At 38.0% G+C, this 24,985-nt stretch overlaps 1 protein-coding gene across 4 annotated transcripts in view; it reads right to left on the bottom strand.

Annotated features, from left to right (window-relative positions):
• Positions 1 to 17,541: 17,541 nt before the first annotated feature.
• The window catches only part of LOC126915214 (integral membrane protein DGCR2/IDD-like), a 50,920-nt gene continuing 43,476 nt past the window's right edge, over positions 17,542 to 24,985 (bottom strand). For 3 of the 4 annotated variants that reach the window (XM_050719680.1, XM_050719679.1, XM_050719681.1), the window contains exons 2-4: positions 23,194 to 23,374; positions 21,129 to 21,277; positions 17,542 to 17,862 (exon numbers count right to left, since the gene is read on the bottom strand). In XM_050719680.1, the coding sequence (XP_050575637.1) occupies positions 17,689 to 17,862; positions 21,129 to 21,277; positions 23,194 to 23,275 (405 nt within the window). In that variant the 5' untranslated portion in view covers positions 23,276 to 23,374 and the 3' untranslated portion in view covers positions 17,542 to 17,688. Of the gene's footprint in view, positions 17,863 to 21,128; positions 21,278 to 23,193; positions 23,375 to 24,985 lie in introns of those variants that run through there. The other variant, XR_007710068.1, reaches the window with a different exon arrangement.

The raw sequence follows: 24,985 nt of genomic DNA, 5'->3' as shown, positions 1-24,985 counted from the left end.
AACGGTCCGAGAAATGTTGCTTGGTAACGCTTGAAGGACTGTAGTGGCCAATGATGCGAGAAGAAGTGCTCCACTCAGTTCCAGCCTTGGAATGGTCTGTGATTTGAGTGGAGCCACCTTTGACCTTGCAGTGAGGAGTCGTGTCCAAATATGACCATCCGGAGCGATGGTGCGAAGGTAGACGCATGCCCCATACGCCCTTTCGCTGGCGTCGCAGAATCCGTGTAATTCAATTTCCGCTGCAGTCTTGATTATAGTTTTACGTGGAAACTTCACGTTGTTTAGCAAAGGTAGCTGTGAATAGTATTTGCTCCATTCTGTGTGTACGTCAGCCGGAAGAGATTCGTCCCAGTCGAGTTTTAAAGTCCAAAGTCGTTGGAGCAACATCTTAGCGCGAACGATCACTGGTGCCAGTAATCCAAGAGGGTCGTAGATCTTGGCAATTTCGGAGCTGATTGTTCTCTTCGTAATTCGAGAGGCGGTGGGATTGATTTTGACGGAATATAGGATCGAATCGTCAAAGGAGTTCCAAACAACACCCAGAGTCTTGAAAGTTTGCGATTCGCCTAGTAGCAGCTTATCGTTTATGTCCTGCTCGGAAAGTCCTCGTAGCAGTTCCCGGTCGTTCGCTGCCCATTTTCGGATGTTTAAGCCGGCTAGTTTAAGCAATTCTATGAGCTCCGTTCTCAGTAGTTGTGCCTCGTTCTTTGTATCGGCTCCTGTGAGAACATCGTCGACGTAGAAGTCTCGCTGTAAGACCGTCGCTGCTCGTGGGTATCGATGTCCCTCGTCGTCTGCCAGTTGTTTGAGGCACCGAATGGCTAGATAGGGGGCCGCTGACAGCCCGAATGTCACTGTGTTAAGTTGATAGGTGTCAACTTCTCCGTCCGAGTTGCGCCACAAGATTTGTTGAAATTTCCGATCCTCTGGACGCACAAGAAATTGTCGATACATCTTTTCGATATCGCCTGTAACGACATACTGATGAAAACGAAATCTTAAAAGGATAAGAAATATGTCGTCTTGTAGTTTCGGTCCCGTGTGAAGTACGTCGTTTAATGAAACTCCGGTGGTGGTTGGTGCAGATCCGTCAAACACAACTCGGAGTTTTGTAGTCCGGCTGGATTCCTTGATCACGCCGTGATGTGGCAGAAAATATCCGTCGTCCGTGCAGTGGTCCGGGGTGATCTTCGTCATATGTCCTAATTCCAGGTATTCTTGTATTACGGCGTGATAGTCGGCTTCGAATTGTTTGTCTCGTTGGAATCGATGGCAGAGGGAAGTGAGTCGCTTCATTGCCATGGCTTTCGAAGATCCAAGCGGAGGAGTTGTTTCGTTGAATGGGAGAGCGACAACGTATCGCCCTTCGTTGCTGCGTTGAACGTGATTTCGAAAGTGCTCCTCGCACTGTCGTTCCGATTCCGAAATTCGTGCGGTGGACGGTCCCTCGTCGATTTCCCAAAAACGGGCGAGGTCCGCCTGTAAAGCCGTCGTGGAGGTGTGAAATGCGTATGCTAATGATTGTGAGGTTGGGCTCCCCCCGATGACCCATCCGAATCTCGTCTTTTGCAGACGTAAGTCGGGCCCGTTTGCTTGACTGATATCAAGTTGGCCGACACAGAGTGATGCTAGTGTTGGTCCGGCGCTCAACAATATTTCGATCGGAGCAGGTCTATGGAATCTTGGATCGGCTAATTGGAGATTCCTAGGTATCTGTATCGTTGAGCGATCCACGGGTTGGTTTGGGACCCAAGACGCGATAGTCGGTATGATCAGAAACGTCAAGTTGCGTTTGTATGTGCCGTCAATAGAGGTGATCGTGGCCGTGATGTAGCGTTTCGAGGTCGTCGATAACGTATTGAGTGCTCCGATCGGGACCGAACATTTCTGTTGATTGAGTTTTAATGAGTTAGCGAGCCTTTCGGTGATAAAGTTCATGCTAGAGCCGGTGTCTAGCAGAGCTCTACAACGAACTGGTTGACTTTCATTGTTCAAGATGTTGACCTGCGCTGTGACTAACAAGTCGTGTTGCAATGGCTCAAAAGGAAGCGGGGTCGATGAGTCCGTTTTCTGTGGTTCGGTCCCTAACAGGCTCGTCTGATGACGTCATTGTTTTCCTTGTCGTTTAGGACTGGACGATATGGTCGATCCCGATGTCGCCGATCGCGGTGACCGAGATTCGCGTGTCGGGGATGTTCGCGGAGACGTTCGGGGAGACTCTCGGCGAGAATTTCGGCGAGAATACTGGCGAGACGCTCGGGTGGGGGAAGATGAGCGTCTCGAACGATGTGACGGACGCGGGGACGGTGAACTGGGCGAAGATCGACCGCTGGATGATCGGTCGCTCGACGATCGACCGCTCGATGTTCGGTCGACACGTGTTCGTGTTTTGCTATGCCCCTGGTCTTGGTGCAAATACGTGTGATGTCGCTGTCTACAGATGCGACATGATCCCGCGGAGCATTGAGTGAGAGCGTGTCCCTTGCCTAAACAGTTGGTACAGAGCGACGCCCCTTTGGCGATTTCCAGGCGTTCTTTGGGCGTCTTCGTTTTGAAGGCATGGCAATTCCATAATTCGTGTTGTTCGTGGCAGTCCGGACACAACAACGTATTATGTGTAGTTACGAATGTATAACTTCGCGGCGCGTCCTGTCGCCTACGTTCGTGTTGCTCGGACGCCCCCTTTTTGACGGTTAATGATGAGCACGCTCTATCGCTATGCGTCCGTGTTTTTAGAAAATCTACTAAATGCGTATATGACGGCAATTTCTTGTCCGGTAGGGTATGCTGCCATTCGCGAACGACGGCTGAGGGTAGCTTCGACGTGACAAGCTTTATGAGAATGGCGTTTGACATGACTGGGTCCCCGAGTCTTTCTAACGCTTGGAGATGTACCTTGACTGTCTCGATAAGATCGTCTATATCTTCGGGTGTTTCTTTAGTTATTTTGGGATAGTCGAAAATCAAGTCCCAGTGACGCATGCAGATCTGACGGTGGCAGTCGAATTTTTCCCTAAGAGCGTCCATGGCGATTGCGTAATTTGCGTCGGTGATGGGTAATGACTGTATGCTTCGCGCGGCCCGGCCGGTCAGGGCTGTTCGGAGATGATGAAATTTCTGAACCGGTGCTAAATTTTCGTTTCTATCTATCGCTGATGAGAAGGCATCGTAAAACGACTGCCAATCCTCGAGGGCGCCATCAAATGTAGGTATGCGAACCTCCGGTAGTTTCAGCGACGCGGACTCGCGGCCGACGGCTGATTCGCCGTTTGTCGACTGTGACGGCGTACTTCGTCGTGTATTAATTAATTGTTTGGCTACTCGGCATTGCAGCCCTTCGTATTCTTCCGCTAGCTCACTGCCGCGCGCGATCTCTCCCTCGTCTAAAGTTACGATCTGGTGTTGTAATGCACGGATTTCCTTCTCGAAGGTTTCTAGACGTTCTTTAATGTGAAGCAAGACGACCTCGTCCGGACAGCCTGATTGTTCCATGTCTTCCAGTTTTTTTGCGAGGCGTGTAAACTGGGCGCTACAGTAGCCCCGGCGACGACGCAAGTTGGCGAGCTCGTCTCCGGTTGCCATTAATTTTTATGTAATTGATAGTGGAATCGTTTGGACTTACTTCTGTTGGCGATTGTCCACCTTGCGGTAGGAGGATGTGTAGTTGCGTTTCAACAACCGAATTATACCTCTTCAAATGTGCCGACCCTTAACGTTACTGACCTCGCTGGGGTGGTAACGCTTTCCGCCGCTGTTGGACTCACGTGGCACTGTATGAGAGTGGGTGTCACTGGCGTGCACTTTTCACTTGACACAGTATCCGGCTCGAAGGACCATGTAAATTTCGAACTTTCGCGGGGAGACGCGGTCGTTAGAATACGCGTCAACGGGAGTCGTAAATTCCCGTTACGATTAGAATAATCGACACCACGAATAGTTCGATCCCCGTATTTCGGTTAGGATAATCGGGGTGGTTAATGCGGTATAACACTGGGAGTCAGAGTTATAAGAATGTATATTTCCAACAATTAGTCTACACGATTGAAAAGATATAAACAATTAACAACTTTATCGCACGCAGATAGTATAGATGCATACAATATAGAGCCGGGCTCTTAGAATTGAACTTAGTCTCTTGGTGGACGTAGCACGAGATGATGCTGTATAGAATAAGCGAATGTTTGGCTAAGTCGCGGATCGACTTGAATTCCTTCAGGTCTCAGTTAGATGTTAGGCGTTAGAATTTCGACCCCTTGGTCGCTCTTGCGTTGAGATGGAAGAAGGTTCAGTGTGGGTGTGCCCTTTTGCATGACGAACGCGGATTCGTTGTTCACACTTTTCGTTAAGGAAAGTGAGGGTAACGATCCGCGATGTCGATTGGTTATGCCCTCCGCTGATGCTTGAAGGGATGGGTAGAAAGCCTCCTACCATCGTGGTTGATAGGTGACCTTGTTCATGGAAAAACCTGATTGTTTTATTAGCTAGACATTCGATTCTTCCCGATGGGAGCGTGTTCGCTTTCTCCGTATTTTTTCAGCGCGCCTAATAAACCCAAGGACCTCTCTAAAAACCAGATGTGCTTCGAACATGTTTTGGCTTAAGAAATTCTTCAGGACAAAGGGATTGACTGCAGACGCCTGTTGATACAATACAGTGACAGCGAAAAAATATATTGGGCCCTTAGGTTTATTGAGGGTCGAAGTGACGTTACGCAGGCCGCTGGCTGTCCGGTCGCGAGGGCTGGCATGCAGATGTTTAGGCGACGTAACAAGATTCATTTAAATAATTATGAGAAACAAGTAAGTTTTGTAACCACAAGTTTTCAAATGTTATAGTTTGAATCTGTTCTTATAATTTTAAAAAGACCTTACAGCCAGGATCTCTAAAGAATTCGATGAAAATTCTCATGAGACATCAATTGAAACAATTAAACGCAACAGAGAATGGGTATAATCATATAATTCCTCCCCATTTCAAAATTCATTCATATACATCGATGTTTCTTTTCATATTTGTTTTATGTGTGAAGAATACGTATTTATTGGCATCAAAATATTTTCCGTTTCAATTCCTGGTCATTTTAGATCGAAACTTCCAAATATCGTTGATTAAAAATTTTTTAATTTTTAAAATGAAAGGCACTAATTAGAGGACAAAAAGTTGTTTCAATTATTTGAACATTCTGCTTCATTCCTACAATAACATATTTTATTTTAAATGAAAACAAGAAACAATACTATTGTGTATAAGTTTAACGGAGTGACACAGGTGATTTGTAGCTAACACTGTAGCTAACATAGTTTCTGCAATATACCCTCTAATCGAGTAGAAACAAGGGGATTTTAGAAATTTCTATTAACCGACAGTATTGTCAACAAGTTTTAACAATGACTGAAGGTTGCAAAATTAAATATAAAATGATTTATTAATAGCATATGCAGTGTTAAATTTGTAAATAAGCAGTTTATCTTTTAAGAATAACAAAGACACCAGAAAATAAAGATAATATTCTAATTATATTGCAAACTAACGAATAATGTAAAGAATTTATTTTTGTTATCTATATCACAGATTTTAGGTAAAATATTAATTTACTTATTACTAGGAGATTGAATTTGAAATATAATTATAATTTATAAGGGACACCTTTAAACTAGCAGATATTTGGTAGCAGTTCTCTAGCCTTTGTACAATATAACACAGTTCGGTTTAATTGAGTTTAATCCCTTTGACCAGCCAGTTTCCAATTTCATTAATGGCATAATCTCCTGACAATTTCATACCCTTCAAAAGAAACACGATTTTCTATTATTGTTTTACAATCGCGGAATATGATCAGTGTTTCAATTAAGCTCCACTGTTCTAATTTCCCGTCTACGCACGATGTGGGTACACCGTTTTTTTGTTGTTTTTAGATACAAGTGACGAGAAATTATGAAATGATATTTTAAATTTAAACTGATTTCATTCATCGATTTATTGTAGCGACAATGGTAACTTGTTTAAATAAAGATTTTATAAATAAAATATTTAAGGTCTAAAATAATAAATTGACACATGTGAAAACATTAAAGCTGTTATCCTTATTCATGGTCTTGTTGCAACGTGTTTAACGAGCGTAACGTAGGCGTTTTTATTTATTTATTAGAATATTTACAATCAATTCTCGTTGAGAATTTTCAGTAACTTAGTTTGGCGTGATACAATGACATGGATTATAATAGTTTTATATTGTTGATTTTAGTAGGACTAATGGTTTAATCTAGTGGGTATTTTCTTTTTAGTCTGCGGATCTGGTCCGTCGTGTCCAGTAGTTGGGTGACTAGTGGGTTGTGGTGGTTGTTGACTCTTGTGCTATATCTGCTTCTGAACTTGTGTATTTCATCTTTGACTGTAGGTATCTTGAGGTCTCGGTGGATTGTTTCGTTCGTAACATACCAGGGTGCATTTAATAGGGATCTTAGCGTTTTCGATTGGAAGCGTTGGAGTATTTCAATGTTGGAGTTACTTGCTGTTCCCCATAGTTGGATTCCGTAGGTCCAGACAGGTTTTATTACGGCCTTGTAGAGGGTTATTTTGTTCTGTATGTTTAGTTTGGAGCGTCGGCCCGTGAGCCAATAGAATTTTCTTAGTTTTTCCTTTAGTTGCTTTGTTTTTTCGGAGATATGTTTTTCCCAAGTTAGCCTCCTGTCCAGGGTCATGCCCAGGTATCTTACGGAGTCCTTGCTTGGGATTATTGTGTTGTTAATGGTGACCTGGGGACAGGTTTGTTTTCGGAGCGTGAAGGTTACATGGGAGGATTTTTTTTCGTTTATTTTAAAACCCCATTTTTGGAACCACTTTTCCATGGAGTCGAGACTTCGCTGGAGAGTGGATGAGGCAATTGCTGGGTCTGCGTGGGTAGCTAATAGTGCTGTGTCGTCGGCAAATGTTGCTATTGTTACCTCGTTTGATATGGGTAAGTCGGCAGTGTAGATGGAGAATAGTAGGGGTCCGAGGACACTACCTTGCGGTATGCCGGATTTTATTGGGAATGTTGCGGAAGTGGCGCCTAGACATTTAACTATGAATTGTCTGTTGGTTAGGTAGGATTTTAAGATGGAGTAGTATGGGTGGGGTAGGATTTTTTTAAGCTTGTAGAGTAGCCCTTCATGCCATACTTTATCGAATGCCTGTTGGATGTCTAGGAATACGGCTGAGCAGTATTTTTTCTTTTCAAGGGTTTGGCTGATTATGTGGGTTATGCGGTGGATTTGCTCTACTGTTGAGTGTTGTTTTCGGAAGCCGAATTGGTGATCTGGGAGAGTCTTCAATTCTTCTAAGAGTGGAAGGAGACGATTCGTGAGCATCCTCTCGAATAGTTTAGACAGGGTAGGTAAGAGACTGATTGGGCGATAGGAGCTGGTTTCATATATTGGTTTACCGGGTTTGGGGATGAGGGTGATTAGTGAGATTTTCCACGCCTTAGGAAAGTGTTCAAGGCGGAGGATGGCGTTAAAGATTGATGCGATGAGTGCAATCCCTTTTATGGGAAGTTCCTTGATTGCTTTATTTCCTATTTGGTCGTGACCTGCTGCTTTCTTGGGGTTTAGGCGACTGATTGCTTCTATGATCTCTGCAGAAGTGAAAGGTTGAATAGGAGGGGACATTTGGAAGGGAGTGTGCAGGTATTCGGTGACGTCCGCTGCGGCTATGGAGGAATGGGGTTGGAATACTTCAGTCAAATGTTTGGCAAATAGGTTGGCTTTTTCTATAGGGCTACGCGCCCATCCACCCTGCGGGCGGCGGATTGGAGGTATTATTTGTGGGGGGCGCGTGAGTTTCCTGGAGGCTTTCCATAGTGAGTAGTTTGAGTCGGCTGTGGGGGACAAGCTGGCGAGATATTTGTGAAAACGGTCATTATTGTAGTTCTTTATGGTTTTGGATAGTTTTCTAGTTGCGTTGTTTAGTTTGCGTTTGTCCTCCGGTGTTCTATGGGTCTGCCATATCCTTCTTAGTCTACGTTTTTCTGCTATTTTTTTTAGTATGTACTGGGGGTATTCGTGGTTGCTGGTGGACGTTTTTGCCGGTGTGGAGACGCGGATAGCGTTTATTATGCTCGCATTTAGGTATTCCGTGGCTGCTTCGATTTCATCATTGGTTTTTAGTGAGGTTGAGGCTGAAGTTGTGTGGGTAAAGACTTCTCTAAAGAGCTGCCAGTTGGTGTGTTCGTTATGAATGGAGCCATTAGGTGTATTCTCGATGATAGTTGAACTGACTGTTACTATCACGGGGGAATGATCAGAGGAGAGATCAGCCGAGGAATTGATTTGGACGTGTCTTGACGAGATATTTTTAGTTATGAAGAAATCAAGGAGATCGGGTATTTTGTTTGTGTCGGTGGGCCAGTGTGTGGGTTCGTACGTGGTAAGGTAGTTGAGGTTGTTGGTTAATATGCTGTTGAGGAGGTTTTTGCCTCTTACTGTAACCAGTCTGCTGCCCCATTGGGTGTGTTTAGCGTTGTAGTCTCCTCCGGCTATGAATTTGCTGCCCAGGGTGTCCAGGAAGTGGTCAAAGTCTTCTTTGGCGATGGAGTGTCTGGGAGGGCAGTATACAGCTGAGGTGGTGATTGTACCATGACAGTCTTCTATTGCTACGTTTGTTGCTTGGAGGTAGTCTTTCTGGAATGGTTGAAGTTCGTAGTGCTTGATGTTTGACTTGATTATGATTCCGGTGCCGCCGTGAGCCTTTCCGCTGGGGTGTTGGGTGTGGTAGAAGTTGTAGCCGTGTATTTTGAGGTAGTTTTTGTCGGTGAAGTGGGTTTCGGATATGAGCATCACATCGATTTGCTGTTGTTTTAAGAATAGTTCTAGTTCGGCTTTGTGCTGAGCTAGACCGTTGGCGTTCCACAGAGCTATTCGCATTGGTTTTATTTTGCTTCTGTGCTTATGAATTTGTCCATGAAGCGTGTGAGTAGTGACAGCAAGTTGTTAATTTGCTCAGTTTGCTTCTCGATAAGTTTTTCGAGTCTGGTAAAGTTGTCAGTGCTTGGTGGGGTGGGAATTCTATTTTCTGTGTGTACACTGTGTGTTTTCGAGTTGTATGCGTTTCCTTGCGTTGCCTGCGCATAGGATACTGTTGGTGTGGTGAGTTTTTGGGGTTTAGGTTCTTGTATGTTTATGTCCTTGGGTCTCAGTTTTGGATACTTTATATTATGTAGCGATTTGTAGGCTGAGCATCCTTTGTAGTTCGCAGGATGCTCTCCTTGACAGTGGATACACTTGGCGGGGGTTTCCGGGGATTTAGTGCATTGGTCAGTGGGGTGATTACCTGCACATTTTACGCACCGGAAGTTGTGATTGCAGTATTTCTGCGTGTGGCCGTACCTTTGGCACCTCTTGCATTGTATTATTTCTTTCTTTACAAGAGGTGGCTCGAACTTAACTATGGAGTTCATCAGCCGATTGATATTGTAGATTTCTTTATTGTTTGTTTTTTGTTTTAGGTCTATAAAAAATAAGGATAGTGGGTTTTTTGTGATTCTATGCCTAATGTTACTGATGTTAGTTACTTCGTGGCCGTGATTTGACAGTTCGCATTTTAGTTCGTCTAGATCGACTGAGTGATGGATATTGCGTAGCACCACTCGAAATGGTCTTTCTTGTTTGAGCTGGTATGTGTGGAATTTGGCGTTTAACGTTTTTAATAGCTTGGTTAACTTTCTATAGGCGTCTGGGTGGGACGGCAGTATTTTCACTTGGTTGTTGTTAATCTTTAGCTTGTAGTCTTCTTTGCTGATGTCTTTTTCGATAGTTTTAATCATTGACTGTATGTCGATTACGTCGTTAATGAATATCGGTGGGGGAGGGGGAATTCTTTGAGTATGGAGATTATTTACCTCTTCGGTTGTAATCATGGAGTCTTCCGTGGACTCCAGAATTGAGAATCTATTGTAGGTAGTCACTTGGCTGGCTGATGGTTTGGTTTGAATCTTGTTTACATTTGTCTTGGTCGGTTCGAGCTTTCGTTTTTTCGTGTGGTGGTCATTTACCAGGATAGTTGCGTTGCCCTCTTGCCACGGGGGAGGAAACATGGCGGTGTTATAATTTTGCTCCGGGGAGCCTGTTGGAAATGATAGAGCCATCATCGAGCTAGTTAGTTCAGTGTGAAAGAACTAGTCGAGAGGCTGTTAACCCCTGGCTAGGTTAGTTGGATTTGCTTTCGTCAGCTGGGCGTCACGTGGAGTTTTGTGAACTTCACAGGGCACTGGACACACGTCTGCACGTCTCGGCACTCAGCAGCAACTGGATGGTACTTGCTATTTTGTGGACTTTGCCGGGCACGTCTGCACGCCTCGGCGCTCACGAACGAACTGTAACGTAGGCGTGAAAACGAAAACGTTGAGACTCTTGTGGCGTAAAAAGACTGAATTCCTCATAAAAATACAAGAAACGAATACAAGAAACGTGCACATGGTTTATTCTCGACCTTGGATACGTAAAACCAAAAAAAAAAAAAAAAAAAAAGAAAAAGAAAGAAAAAAAAAAGAAAAAAAAAGAAAAAAGAAAAAAGAAAAAGAAAAAGGAACAAAAATTTTTATTGGTTTATTAACGAAACCCATTGTATCATTTTTACTACTCTATATAAAACGTAGAATCATATACTGACGAATGTTATTTCGAATTTCTAACTTCAGAACGATAATTACATATTTGTAATTACCAATACGTGGTAGTAGCATTAAAAATACGGAATATTCAACGAGATGAAATATAGGTAAGGTATTTAAAAGAAAAAAGATTGAAACGTTCGATGTAAAACGATGAAATTAAATGATTGGATTTGAAAACTTGATTCGGTTTAATAAGTCGATGAAAAAAGTATTCATCCTATGAAAAAAGAATTCATGTTCCTGTCGATATATCAACGACGCGCGCCGTTACTTCCGACTGCTCTGCAATTCAAATGCAGTACTCGAATATACATGGCGAAAGAAATGGAAATTGAGCAATTTAAGGGAACGAATTACTCTCGCGTCCGCGTAACTTCAAAATGTTTCACGTGTCCGTGTTTGCGAAACGAAATTCGTCGTTGTCCAATTAACACGCTTGCAGATGCTACATTCACTTTGTTGCATATAGGGCTTAAATATATGAACAAATAGAACGGAGCAACTGTCATTAGCGTAATTTTAACGCGTTAAAATAAATTAATACATAATTTCGTCATTTACGTTTATTACGTTGGTCTACGTTTTTTCATCTACGTCATCTACGGCATCTACGCGAATCTTATTAATTACGTCTTTGGCAGTGTTCGTTGCTATAAATGAAACTTAATAGTTGTTGAAACCGCTCGAAAGTCGTGTTCCTAAATCATTCCCTCGTCTCGTATCGTGTTCATCAAATGGAAAAGGAGATTGTGTTTTAATGAAATCGCTTGTTACTATCAATCTAGCTGTGTCACTCGCATAGGAGAAGAAAGTGAGGAAGGAGAAAAAAATTAAGGTAAGGTCATCAATGAGCAAAATGTTTAATGTAATTAAAATTGTAATTAAAATTGAGTCCGCTGCAACCCTCATGACATTTAAAATTCCATACGTATATTGTTATACGTAACATTGCCATATTAAATATATTCGATCAAACAGGTATGTTCAATAAACATTCGATCTCGTTCCCTGAAAGCTGTTCCTGGATATCTGGTTGGATACTTTGCGCACGGAAATACAGAGTGTCAACAGTAACAAACCCTCTATGTAGTGTTTTTGCTTTGCTCTTTTGAACAGGTAGATAACATTTTGCTTCGAAAAACGGATATATATTCCACGGATATGCACATACAGAGTATGTGTATAGATATACACATTGATATACACCTTTGTACAAAGTGTCAAAAAAGTATTTATCGCGGTTTTTTTTCAAGCCATTCTACACCTTCGATTTGATGAAAATTGGTTAAATAAGTGTAGCGCAAAATTGATCTTGACCACAATTTTCAGTGTCAAATTGTTTTTCTATTGCATCATATAGTGCTCATTAGAAAGGAGAGTTCCGTTCTTTTAGCAAAAATGTTTGAAATTTCATTAATACTTAGACTGATTAGATCTTATTCATATTTTAAGGTCAAATATGGAATACAATAACATCAATACTAATATCTACTTTTTTGTGCGAATTACTTTATATTTCAATCTTCCTTGATATGCAGTGACAAGCAAAAGTGTAAACACAGCCCGTTGATTTTACGTAAAAAGCGAATGTCGAAGGTATAATGAGAAAAGAGCATTATTATTTGAAGAGCATTCCACAAAATAATTTACCTAAATAGTAGTTAATTCTATTGGATATAATAAACGTGAAGTAGTACTAGTGGACGAAATACTATGTTGAAACCTTGATTCGACGAGTATAATTAATGTGCAAAACTGTAAACATGGTTTGAGATGTCCATTTTTGTAAAATGTTTTGTACATTATTAATGTTAATGAAAATTAACTATTACATTTCGTTAATAATAACTTGTAGTTATTGTAATACTGTTACCTAATCTTTACCGATCACTTGAAAAATTAGTCTTTTACATTTATGTGTTTACTTTTTTCGCTCGTCACTGTACATGTTTAAGTCAGATATGAAATATCTGGCGTATTCCAGCGGCTTTCATTAAATCTAAGATGTTGATATCCTTAATATTGAGAATGTTGTTAGTAAAGTAACTATTTCTATCCAAAAACAAGATATCTTTGAGACAACGTGAATTTTCGTTCCAATTTTCTTAACTTACAAGTATAAAATTTTCATCGCATGATACAATCTATCCTACAAAGTTCTGGCACACGACGAAGCTGAGAACATAGATCTTCTTCAAATATTATTTTTCTCACTGCTTCGTGTGGAATTTCTACTCGACGAGATGTTATTAAACGCTCAAAAGCTTATTATTAAACGATAACATACTTTTTCCTACATGAATGAACATGAAAGACGTCGAGTGAGGAATTAGAACAATTGTGGATGGTTGGAAACTATTATGCTGCGGTCTACCATTCGTTTTTGCCTATATATACCACGGAACAAAGGATAATTTTCACCGAATTCATGCAGAGCAGATTTTCTAAGTTTTACTGTATATGATTACACCAATTATATTATATTATGTTATTACGATGTTATCTAATTAATTGTTGTCTATTTGTTTTGATACTTATATTAACCATTATTTATAACATAATATACTAGATACAATTAGTATACACAATTAGTATAAGGATTAGTATAAGAAATTTTAAACAGCTTTTTTCAAAAGAACGAATCATTTACGATCCAGGGGTTTTCTGGAAGAAGAGAAACTTTCGTTTCTCGTGATGAGTACTTTATGATGCAATAAAAAATTTTGTCTGAAAATTATACTCAAGATCAATTTCATGATCCATTTTCTCTAACAGATCTCCATCTTCCACAGCTATAACAAATAATTTTTTGACACTCTATACATTTAACATCGATTATAATTCTGATAATTGAAACACCGAACATCAATGTGTTTATTCACTACGCCAACACAGATAACAATTAACATTGATATATAATATATATTTGACGATATATATGTGAAAGAATAGAAATTTCATTTAATCGACTATATGACCATACTCGGTTAAGTACCAACAACGACTATCTATCAACCTTATCTTACTTCCTCAAAGATATAGAAAGACTTAAAAAATTTCAGCCATGTGATTTGGTCCTTTAAAATTTAGAAGTAATATAACGATAAAATACCATCAAAACCTTTAAATTTCCAATATTCAAGAGAAACTTGAAATCTCGTTTATTTACTCAGCAACAAAATCTTATTTACCTTCAGAGAACCTATACAATTTTTGCACAGCTCGATATCTCTCCTTTAAACAAAACATCAAAGTATGTTGTTCCTAACTTCAAAGGGTTCAACTCAATTTTTTGATCAATTTCTCTCGTCCTATACGCTCGTTTCAAAGCTTATAATACCATCTACACCTTTGCCTTGTGTTCCATCCATGGTTCCTATGCATGCAATTTTATTATTATCGTTCCAAAGGATCTTCGCATTTCTGTTTCGCTCGTGATAGGTATTCACATCTGTTTTACCGTGCTGTTTCATCTTCTGCGAACGATATGGTCGGAAATGATATGACGTTGAATACGCACAGGTCGTTAAACGAGAATTAATTCAAGATAGATTCAAACGGAGTTAATTAAGTGATCCCAATTCCACAGCCTTGGGGACTGAACGCGTTTTCCTTCCGAACGGTTCGCTCGTGTCGAGCGATGCAAATTTCAGCAAGTGTTTCACCAGCACGTGTTTACTATTAAATTTATTTATTTCTTTTTTTCTTTTTTTTTTGATTTTTTTTTTTTTTTTTTTTTTTTTGGCTCGGTTACCTTCAAAGTATATTTGCGTATTTCTTGAGCGATTTTTAAGGTATTATTTCTTATATTATTGGAAACAGTAATAATTTTTAGATTAGTAACAAAAGGTACATTTAAATTTTATACAAATTTTAAGGAAATTGGCATAGAGAAATACCAAATTACTGACATTCCTTGTAGTATGTTATTTTAATTTTACGTAATAAAATAAGGTGTTTCAATTTGAATTCATTAAATGCTGTCTTAAATATTCAATTTGAGAATTCTTTGGAGAAAGTCGAAAAAGATTTAGAACTATTCCCTAATCGATAAATAAACGCTTCAAGAATTGAGAACCACTGACTCAGGGGAACTCAGTTAATCGAGTAATACGAATAGTTCCGTGATACTGCAGAAGCCATTTACTACGTTCGCCTAACATGATTTTATCGATAAAAGAGAGATCACTACTTCTTCCCTATACTTGATACGTAAAAATAAAAATCTTAAAAAAAAGAAAAAAAAGAAAAAAACTCGTTGCCGAACATTTATTTTCGTTCTTTCTGATACAAAAAGACCATTTTTGTAGTCAGAAACTTAACCGAGCAGCTTTCTCAACACACCGAAATTCGAACATTTATTACACACTTCTTATTCGGAGACAATGAGAGGAAAAAGATTATAAGATTCTATGGAAATATTATGTTAGAAGAAAGCTGTCAGTACCTAATAGGGTGGTCCTTCTATAGTACACACGTATACCTATAATAGCACAATAATAGATTACAACGACTACAACATTTATACGTATCTATCCGATAGTTTTTAATAAACTATGAGTTCCATTTAGTCACATTTAACAATCTAACAATATAGTCCCCCCATATCTAATTTATTCCTTAACTCATAAAATACGTGCTTTAGCATATAAACAAAGCATAGTATAGTGAATGTTACAACTAAAAGAAGATAAAAGAACATACTTTTTGCTTCAAATAATTAAGATAAAATTTAGATACGGAGCTTTCAGCTTATGAAAGTCGAAGAGAAGATATATATTCCATTTGGTCATATTCTATTTAAATTCGTAACTACTCGTTCCATTTACATATTAACAAAACATTTTTATCGACAAGCTACCTAACAGAAAGACCTTTTTGTCACTCTAAATTGCCTCAAAAGAAAATCCCTTGTCAAACATACCATGTTTCTCGTACGAAAATCCAAAAAGGATTTTCCAAAAAGATATATTCAGTGAACCATGGTTCGTGACTGGTGAGCTTGAAAAGAGATGAAGCGTTGAAGCGTCAAAGTTGATATTCCACCAAGCTCTCGACCCTTCTATCTCAATAATCCTGATCAAAATTCGAATGAACTACCCAACGAAACGATCACCGTTTTCTATAGAATCTCTTTAAGCATTCTTCATTAAGGAATCGTCAGATTTTACCCCATTACGTTCTTCCATCACAATCTTCGTAATGACGAAGAAAAATATAAAAGCTTTTAAAACCCGACAGCGCTGTCATTTTCTAAAAACGTCGTCTTTATACTCCTGATGACCACGAGCACATCCGACTACCAAATATAAAATGCATTGTGAGTGTGTCATCAGCATAATTTTCGTGAAAAGAGCAATTTTTCTTGATAACTATAATTTGTAACATAGATTAAAATCGCTGATTTGATCCCTCTGATATTGTTGTCTTATGAGAGTTTCGCCTGGTCTTAATTGGTTCTGTTGATTCTTATCGTTGTGAAAAGTCGATTCGCTATACATCTTTTGTATAGAGAACTATTATGTGATGTAAGAGTGTAATGTTGTAATATTTGTGATCCTTACTTTATTAATTTTGTCACTGAGCCGTTCTTTGGTTCGTTGAGCAGTTCATGTTCCCTACTTGTTTCGCTTGGTACTTTCATAATTTTCGCAATTACAATAAAAGATTTAATTTCTAATAAGTTAAAGATTTGATCCCTTGCTTTATGATGTACGAGAACCTTTGAACTAACAACTTTGAAGTGACAACTGAACGAGAAATGACAAGCTTTCATTTCAATCTATATTTAAGATATTTAATATTTAATCGGTTTTCGTGACACCGAATAAATAATAAATAATAAATTTGAAGGGAAAAAACAAGAGATTAAGAAAAAATTCTAAAAGAGACACAAATCAGTAGTATTATTTTATATTACTTTGCGAATTACTTTTCAAGCATAAAAATAGTTTGACGGTCACTTGTAGTTCCTTCCTTGCCATTTCATTTATTAAATTCGTTTAATTTCGTAAAGAAAATAGCCACTCGTGGCGAGTTTCGTGTCTAAAATAGAATTTTGTCATACAGGCTGGTTGGTAATTGATAGTACAAGCGGAAAATTGGTGATTCTACTCGAAAAAAGAAGTCGAAAATATAGAATAAAAATTTTTCGTTCGAGACTTTATTTTCGAGAAAATCGACTTTGAATTTTTGATCGGTATGCGTGCAACGCGTGCAACGCGTGCAACATATTGGAAGGGTTTATCAACATAACGTCAATCGAAACAAACAATCTACAATAAAATCCGTTATAACGAAACGTGATAAAGTGCACGCGTACCGAGCGAAAATTCAAAGTCGATTTTCTCGAAAACAAATGAAAAATTTGTATATTTTCGACTTCTTTTTTTTACCAGTTACCAACCACCCTGTATATCCAACAGCTCACTTTTTCTTTGTAAATATTATTAATAATTTTATCAATTTTTTATATTTCCATACTTCATACAAGTGACAATAAATCATAAAAGTTTCATAGAAATCATAAAGATTAGGGGATAAGTATACCACTATATTTTCATATATGTATATGTATATATATTCCAAAATTACATGATAGAATATGAATAATATTGAACAAAATATAATCAACTACAGTACCATGGAAATACAACAGATTACAATTTTCTACCTGTCACCGATTCATCGTCATCTCCTTTCATTCTTTTGACATATGTAAAAACAAATTAACCCGTCTGATATAACCATACCTCGCTCTTTGAATACAAAAATCTATTCAAATGAAATAAAGGGGAAGAAAATAAGAATAAATATAATTACTCAGGTATAATCTTCTCGAGGTATAATTATTCAGTTACAAATGATTCTTCGTTAACACACTACATACATACACTACTTCTTTTACACTACTTTTTACTACTTCGTTAACACACTACATACATACACTACTTCTTTTCCCGATGGCTGAAGCTAATCGTCGATGTTTATAAGGTACGAATTTTGTCAACGGCGCCATCGGAATTTTTATTGAGAAATTAAAATATTACAATTACTATCACTAAGCCCAGCATCCACAATACACTATGTTTTTCAAGTCTAGCTGAACCATTGACAATGACCACATCAGATCCCGACCAATACCCATTGTCAACCTCATCCAGGCATTGGAACTCGCAACAGCGGCGTCCAATGCGGAATTTCTTGCAGCTCTGTAATAAAAAGAAATCGATTAATTGTACGGATCAATCGTCACTAGACTACTCGAAAATCCAGGTCATTCAAAGAATGAAAGAAAAAAGAATTGCTCCAATTCAACCATTGCTTTTGCAAAACTAGTATTTGAGAACCATTGGTCAAATATATTATAACACTAAACGTACATTTCGGGAAGAATAATTTGTGCTATGAAACAAAATTTCATCAGCAGTTTCAACTTAAATATAGATCCGACGATTATTTACGAACAAATAGTATAAATCTTTTAGCAATATGAAATTCGCAATATTTATTCAAATATTTATATTTATAGTACGCCATTAGCAAAGAAGACATGTTTGCGTGCGTTATCGATTTTACGCTTTTGCCACGCAAACATGGAAATTGCGATTCAAAATTGAATTTGCACTGAAAACGGTTGACGTTACGACACCAATAACATATTTCAAAAACATTGATGATATCATACGGAATCAGAGAGATTCTATGAGAAGTTAAACGCATAATCATCCTATTGTAAATAACAGGAACAGAAAGTACACAAGGAATAATACAGAATCATCCTATCCTATTCTACAGGATTGCTTTGATTCGAGCTCAAACATAGGCAAATCTGAAAGAATTTTTCGCAGAATTTCCTTCCCCTTTGAATTGGGTTTTATACAGAACGACTTTAACCTTTTCAAGGAAATACCTATAGAGTGTGACGATCTATGATTTTAAATAGAGAGGTATATCTGAAAAGAGGTGGATGTAAAACGTAGCATATAAAACGTAGATCAAATCTTTATTCAAGGATTTTTTCTCTTCGCAGAGAATCAGGTTTTCAAGAACGATCGAATATGTATGCACTCGATTTACACGTGAAGTTGTCATTAAAAATATTGTTGCGTTTAAAAAGATAAATATTGATTTAAATTTAACGAAATTGTTAGTCCAATTGTTTTAAGCTTAAACATATGTAGGTGTCACATTTATATATTGAAAATCTGGGTGCGGCATTAATTAACAAATCTAGTCACGCGCACACGTACTTTAAAACCATGCTTGAAAATCGATATTCCCTGAAACAATGCATCGTTCTGCGCTTCCAATCTATTTTCGCACGAAGAATCAGTCCATTCATCGTTGTCGTCACCATCGCTACTGTAATCTATATTACTCGAATAAATACTATATCTTGATTGGAAAATCGCATATTTTAACGAACTTTCTGTGTGTGCTTTTTTTTTTTTTTTTATGATTTTAATTGGCAATTTCCGAAATTGAACTATAGCTTGAGAATAAACCGATAATATTTGAGAGTATATATACATACATACATCATGTTTTTGATGGGTTTTGTAGTAAAATAATTGTAAAAAAAGCAAACTTTACAGCAAACAAAAGAAAAAATTACCATATTCGAGTAATAAATTATAGAAAATTACCAATGTAAATTAAAACTTAAAAAGAAGAATCTATTACACGTAATAAAGAGAAGGACTTGTTCACGAACGGCAATTCAACAAATACAGTCGTTGCAGAAACATAGTTTTACAAGGGAGAAGAATCTCTCTAGGAACTCGACGATGTCACGTCAAGCGAAAATTCAATAAACTGATTACTAACCGTATTACCAGCGGCAATCGTGTTACGGCAATTCGTAAATAAGTTAGTCGTCTATTTGGAGAAACGTCGCTGGCAATATCGTCACATTTTAATTACGTCAGCGCTATCAATTGGTCTTGGAAGAAAGTTTTCCATTATGTACTTTTGCCCACGGCGTCGTTCCAACAAATGAATCCGAGTTTTGAATCGCTTTCTCTTATATCACGAATTTGTAACGGTGTTTCTTCAAACTTTAAACGATTGTAATGAATGCCTTTGCGTACAAAGACTGATACCTGGTTTGACTAGAAGCTTCAGCTAATTAGTGCCCCAGTTAATTTGGATGTTCACTACCACGCCACTTAAGAAGTGGCTTCGTGTCCGAGCGGATTTCCCCCAGGTAAAAAAAAAAAAAGAAAAAGAGAAAGGGGAAAAAAAGAAAATGTCTAATCCTATGTATTTATTTCAACTGAAATCTTAAATTAAATATTTATTAACAATATTCTGACGAATATGCAATGAAAGATAAAAACAACTTTATTTTTCTTATAGAATGTCTCATGCTTCTTATTCATTCTATGTTTCTCGTTGTCAATGCGTAACTACTTATCAGCCGCATGAATGCTAAGTTTTACTACTGAGAAACGAAGAGACATATAGATGCAAATATACGCTACCTCGCGTGAAAAAACATCAGATACATTAACCAGAAGGAATATCCGATACATATAAAATTCATAGCGTAGTTATTTATACATACGGAATAATTCTTTCTGTATGAAATATTCTTTCTTCTGAATTCTTATTATAAATGTATGTCCATTTCCTACCTTAAAATGTCTCTCCTTTGAAAAACTCCATTTAAATATAACGATTAACAAAATATTACCAATAAAAATATTAAAACGAGATGCTGAAAGAACCTTTTAATGAAGTACAAATGATTATTTCAACTTTAATTCTGTTAAATTTGAATTGAATCATTTATAAACCGAACAGGTGTATAAAATTTTATTGCGTAAAAATCGTGAAGCTGAAAATTAGGAACGAATAACGAATGAGTAACCTAGTTTCATTAAAAGGTACGTGTACGCCGATCCGCGTAACAACTTCGACACTCCAATTATTATAAAGCATGTATCCTTCAGAGATTTTTTGCGCGAACGCAAGATACCTTTTACACGTGCAACTGAATAAGTGGAACCTGATTTTCAATATTTCTTCTTGTAGAACTTGTAACAACGTAACTGTTTCACGAATATTTTCCCGGACACTTTTACAACGATGCGTAGAAATCTCCTTTTCTAATTAATAATTTCAGCATTTCTCTGAACAGTTTCGTTGCGATTAAAAAATATACAAAGCTTACGACGTGCTTGTTTAAAAATATTTATATGGAACAAGATTTCGAATTTGTCACATCAATCGCGATCTCAGCAGGTGTAAATTAATTCGTTCTAATGAACGAATAAATTGAACGGCTCGTGACAAAAATTATCCCTGTCCATGTTTGTCTTTCTAAAACTAATTCAAGGCGAGTTAAATGAATCGCTGTGTACCCTATTCGCGCAGCATGTGTTTTAACGACCAGCATGCAAGCGTTAACGGTGTACTTTAGTTTCTCATGGTTGTGTTAAGCTGGTTGCTCTTAGAATGAGCATATACTTACAAAAGGAGGTGAACAGAAGATAGCCCGGCACCATTTTGGCTGCGAATTGTAACAGAAGCAGATGTTGCAAACCGATGGTCCCGGCACATACATCATTCCATGCGAGACAACTTCTCCTTCGAAATCAGTACAGTGTTTTCCTAAAGCCGCTGAAAACGATTACCAGCGTCAATATCTTTGCCACTCGACAATCGTACGCGCAGTTACGCTAACCGTTTTAACGCCACGCAGCGTGATCGCTCTATTCGCGTACCGTGGTAAATTGTGCCACGATGTATGGTCACGATCATTAATTCGCAACGCGCTCAAGCGTGCTCGTCGCGAGTCATATCAGAGTTTCCTCTCGTAATTACTTGTTTTTCAAATAATCATAAACCAAATAAAAAAAAAAAAAAAAACCAATATAAAAAATTACCTCTTGAATCGGAAAACCAAATCCTGCATTATAGAATGTTATCACGCAAACGTTTGTTGTAACGCTTCCAGTATAACCGATGAAATGAAGCGCGAGCACGTCGAACGGTATATTTCGATGAAAAAAACAGGATGAAAAAGGGCAGCGCGATCGCGTCGATCGGTACTCCTGGCAAATAAATAAACGAAGCGCTATCGCGCTGCATAGCACAAACCGATACGGAGTCTTGAAACATCCGACACTAAAACGGTTAATAACATTACGAAAACGACCGTACCAGGAAATTTTTGTTCAACGGATCCGCATTGCGGCTATCACGATGCTTCTTCGTTGCATCGATGCTTCATCGATGAGATTAAAGCACCGTTGAAATAGGTTATTCGATTTCTTACATGGGGAAAAAGTTTTTATATCGTGTTTGCTGTTTTACTTCGCAAGTGTGCTTCACAGTATACGTTAGAACTCCAAGTCGAGCTATCCGAGTTAAAGTCTCTTGAAACTTGAAACGGCACTTAAAGGATATAGGTATAATAGAAGGTTCGTTTAAAATTCAAAAGTGTATATACGTACATATACATTTGAATAAAAATAGCGGATAATCTCAAGTAAAAAAGTAGGTTCGTGTTAGTAAAATGGTTTCAAAATACTTGTCAAAAGTCAAACGACTTGACTAATTAAGAATGGATGTAAGAGATTGAAAGCAAAGGGCATCTAAAAGTATCAATTAAGTAACAAACTCACGGTGACAAAGAGGTTTTCACTCGCTCGAATTCAAATAAATCGGTTAATTTGAGCGAAACTTTAGGTGCACGAGAAGCGACACGCGTCCTCAAGGACTACGAAGGTTCTACTCGAACGAATGAAAACTTTTCTCTGGCCCGGTGTGTATACACAAGACGTGCGAATTTAAAGTGCAGATTGTATTAACTGAAATAATTGGTTGGTTTGATCAAATTAATCGTTTTAAGCTGAAATGACGAAGGTCATCCAAGTAATTGATGTCCACTGTAATTATTTGTTAATCGCGCGTGGAATCGGAACGATTCGACCTCGTTCCAACGCGAATCGTTACTAAGGCAGAGACGGCAATTAATAATTGTCGCGTCATTTGTTCGATCGTGTTCACAAATTCAAATACGGCTGAGTGGCGGAAACCATTTATAACACGTCCCGTACCGCGTAGGTCGTATACATATCTCAGGATGAATTTTTCGTACTTCGCCGCATATATTCTCCATGTTAGACATACCATAAAATATTTCGTGCAATCCCGTATTCCTGTCTAATGTCAGGAATTCTCTTTCCATAGGTCTGCGTTTTCCATATTATCTATTTTGCTTATCAGTAAACATTCTTACAATTTGTGATTAATACTGTACGTACAAGAACGTTAAGTTTTTGACGTTATAATATTTCACATGAAATAATAATGGCTGTATATCGACTAACTTATTAATTAATTAAATTCGTGTATATCAAGTTTCCTATCATTTAATACTTTCGTGTAACCACAGGGATTTGATACTATGAAATGAAATATAAAACTTGGTAAAAAAACGCGCTTCGTTAGGAAATGAGGGTAATGATGCAAATATTTTTTGTAGCCATTATATAGAATTTCGATGGTATAATTAATCAGTATCAACTTACCAGCCCCTAACGGGAAGATAGTGATGAAAATAGCCTGCACATAGATGATCATTGCAGGTATTGTCGCAGACAAGTCCTTCATGATTGTGAAGGATCAAGAAATTTGTCGCTGTAGTAAATGGGAAAATCAGGTGTTTTAATGTCAGTAGTGCGGGCACTGGAATGCGTAGACCAGAAATATCTGCGACAAAAATCAGAATACATTTGTTTTCACATGATTAGATCAATTTTGTGTAAGACTAAGCTGATTGAACCTAACACGGGATAATTGTCCAACTTACGACCTTAACAAGCCCGCTTGATTCCCTATAAGTGCTTGAAATTGATGCTTGTATTCTTTCCAGATTAACAAGCTTTGCCCCCCCCCCCCTCCCTCTCTATTTCCTTAGATCAAGTTAGACTGCCACAACATATTATCTTTCTTCTTTTCTTTTCTTTTCTTTCGATCTTTTAAAGTCTTAAATCGCTGGTTATTATAGTGTATACATTCGATTACTCTGTAAGTCGTAAGTACATGTTTTACGTTATTTTTCATTTTCCAGCTAAATTCCACAAAAACAAGAAATATACTTCCAACGTGTTTTCACGTGTCTCTAGCAAAGATCTCAAAAACAAGTTGCGGCGCAATTTAAAACGACAAATAGCACTGTGTGTCTCGTTGTGGCAACGCACGCTTCGTCAGCTTTTTAAAAGCGCTCTCTGTCTGCTTTTTTCTCTCTTCACCGCCTATTCGTTTTTTCTTAACGAGTGAAACCGTTTTTACGAGGACGGGAGCACAGAAATGACGTACTGGCAATTCTGTTTCGTGATGACACAAGCAGCCCGGTTTCAGTGAATTAAACCTGGCCCCAAGCTTCCAATTATCTCTCCCTTCCTTTCCTTTATTTTTCCCTTCTATATCGAGTTTCAGGTTTTCTAAATTTCCATTACAATCAACTATGGCTTTTCTTTATTTTATATGTTAGCCGATGATTCATGGCAAAAGCGTCGGCTGTAAAAATATTTGGAGTTGCAACAGCAACAAGTGTGTTTTCTCAAACAGAAAATATTGGAAGCGTACTCGTTGGCAAAACAGTTCACGGATAGTTCGTCCTCTGCTTGTTATTTGTTTCAATACCGTTAGCAAATAAATTCATGAAACATAGTGGTATCGCATAAATTGAAAATAAAAGCTTTGCGTATACTTGGGAGTTGAACTTTGGCTATTATACGTATGTTATATATATAGAAGATTGCTTAGAATTTGGAGCTTAATAACATATCTCAAAATCATTGACATTAAAAAAGGTGAACCTTACTTACCAAATTTCCTTCCGTCAAATGATACATAAAATGATACATAAAAATTGAAAAAAATAATATACATAGTTTTGACTTTCTTCCGCATTATAATTTGAATCACTCGATTTATTCGACTAAAGATAATCAAGCAATAACCTCACTTTACACGTATTCTCATCACGTGAAATAGATCACATCAGGGATTTTCAAAAGTCGATGGAATATTAATAGCGATTAATTATTTATGGATGTATTCTGCACGGTTAAAGCAATCGCCTAGTGAATTATCGAGTTCCAGGAATATGAGCGGTAAACAGGATTGCAGCTATAAATGACTCTCTAACGTGTATATTAGAGATGAATTTGATCATTTATCCTCATAATACGAAATACGCTTTTAAGTGGAAATCATAATTAACAATTTCTGGCAGCGAAAAGTAAATAAATCGATAGGTTTAAATCAATATTAGAATTTCTTAATATTTTTATCAAATATTTTTATCAAATATTT

This window comes from Bombus affinis, chromosome 4 (genome assembly GCF_024516045.1).
Source record: "Bombus affinis isolate iyBomAffi1 chromosome 4, iyBomAffi1.2, whole genome shotgun sequence".
Classification (NCBI taxonomy): Eukaryota; Metazoa; Arthropoda; class Insecta; order Hymenoptera; family Apidae; genus Bombus; species Bombus affinis.
Note: the sequence above shows the minus strand (reverse complement) of the source record. Positions and strands in the feature narration are given on the sequence as shown.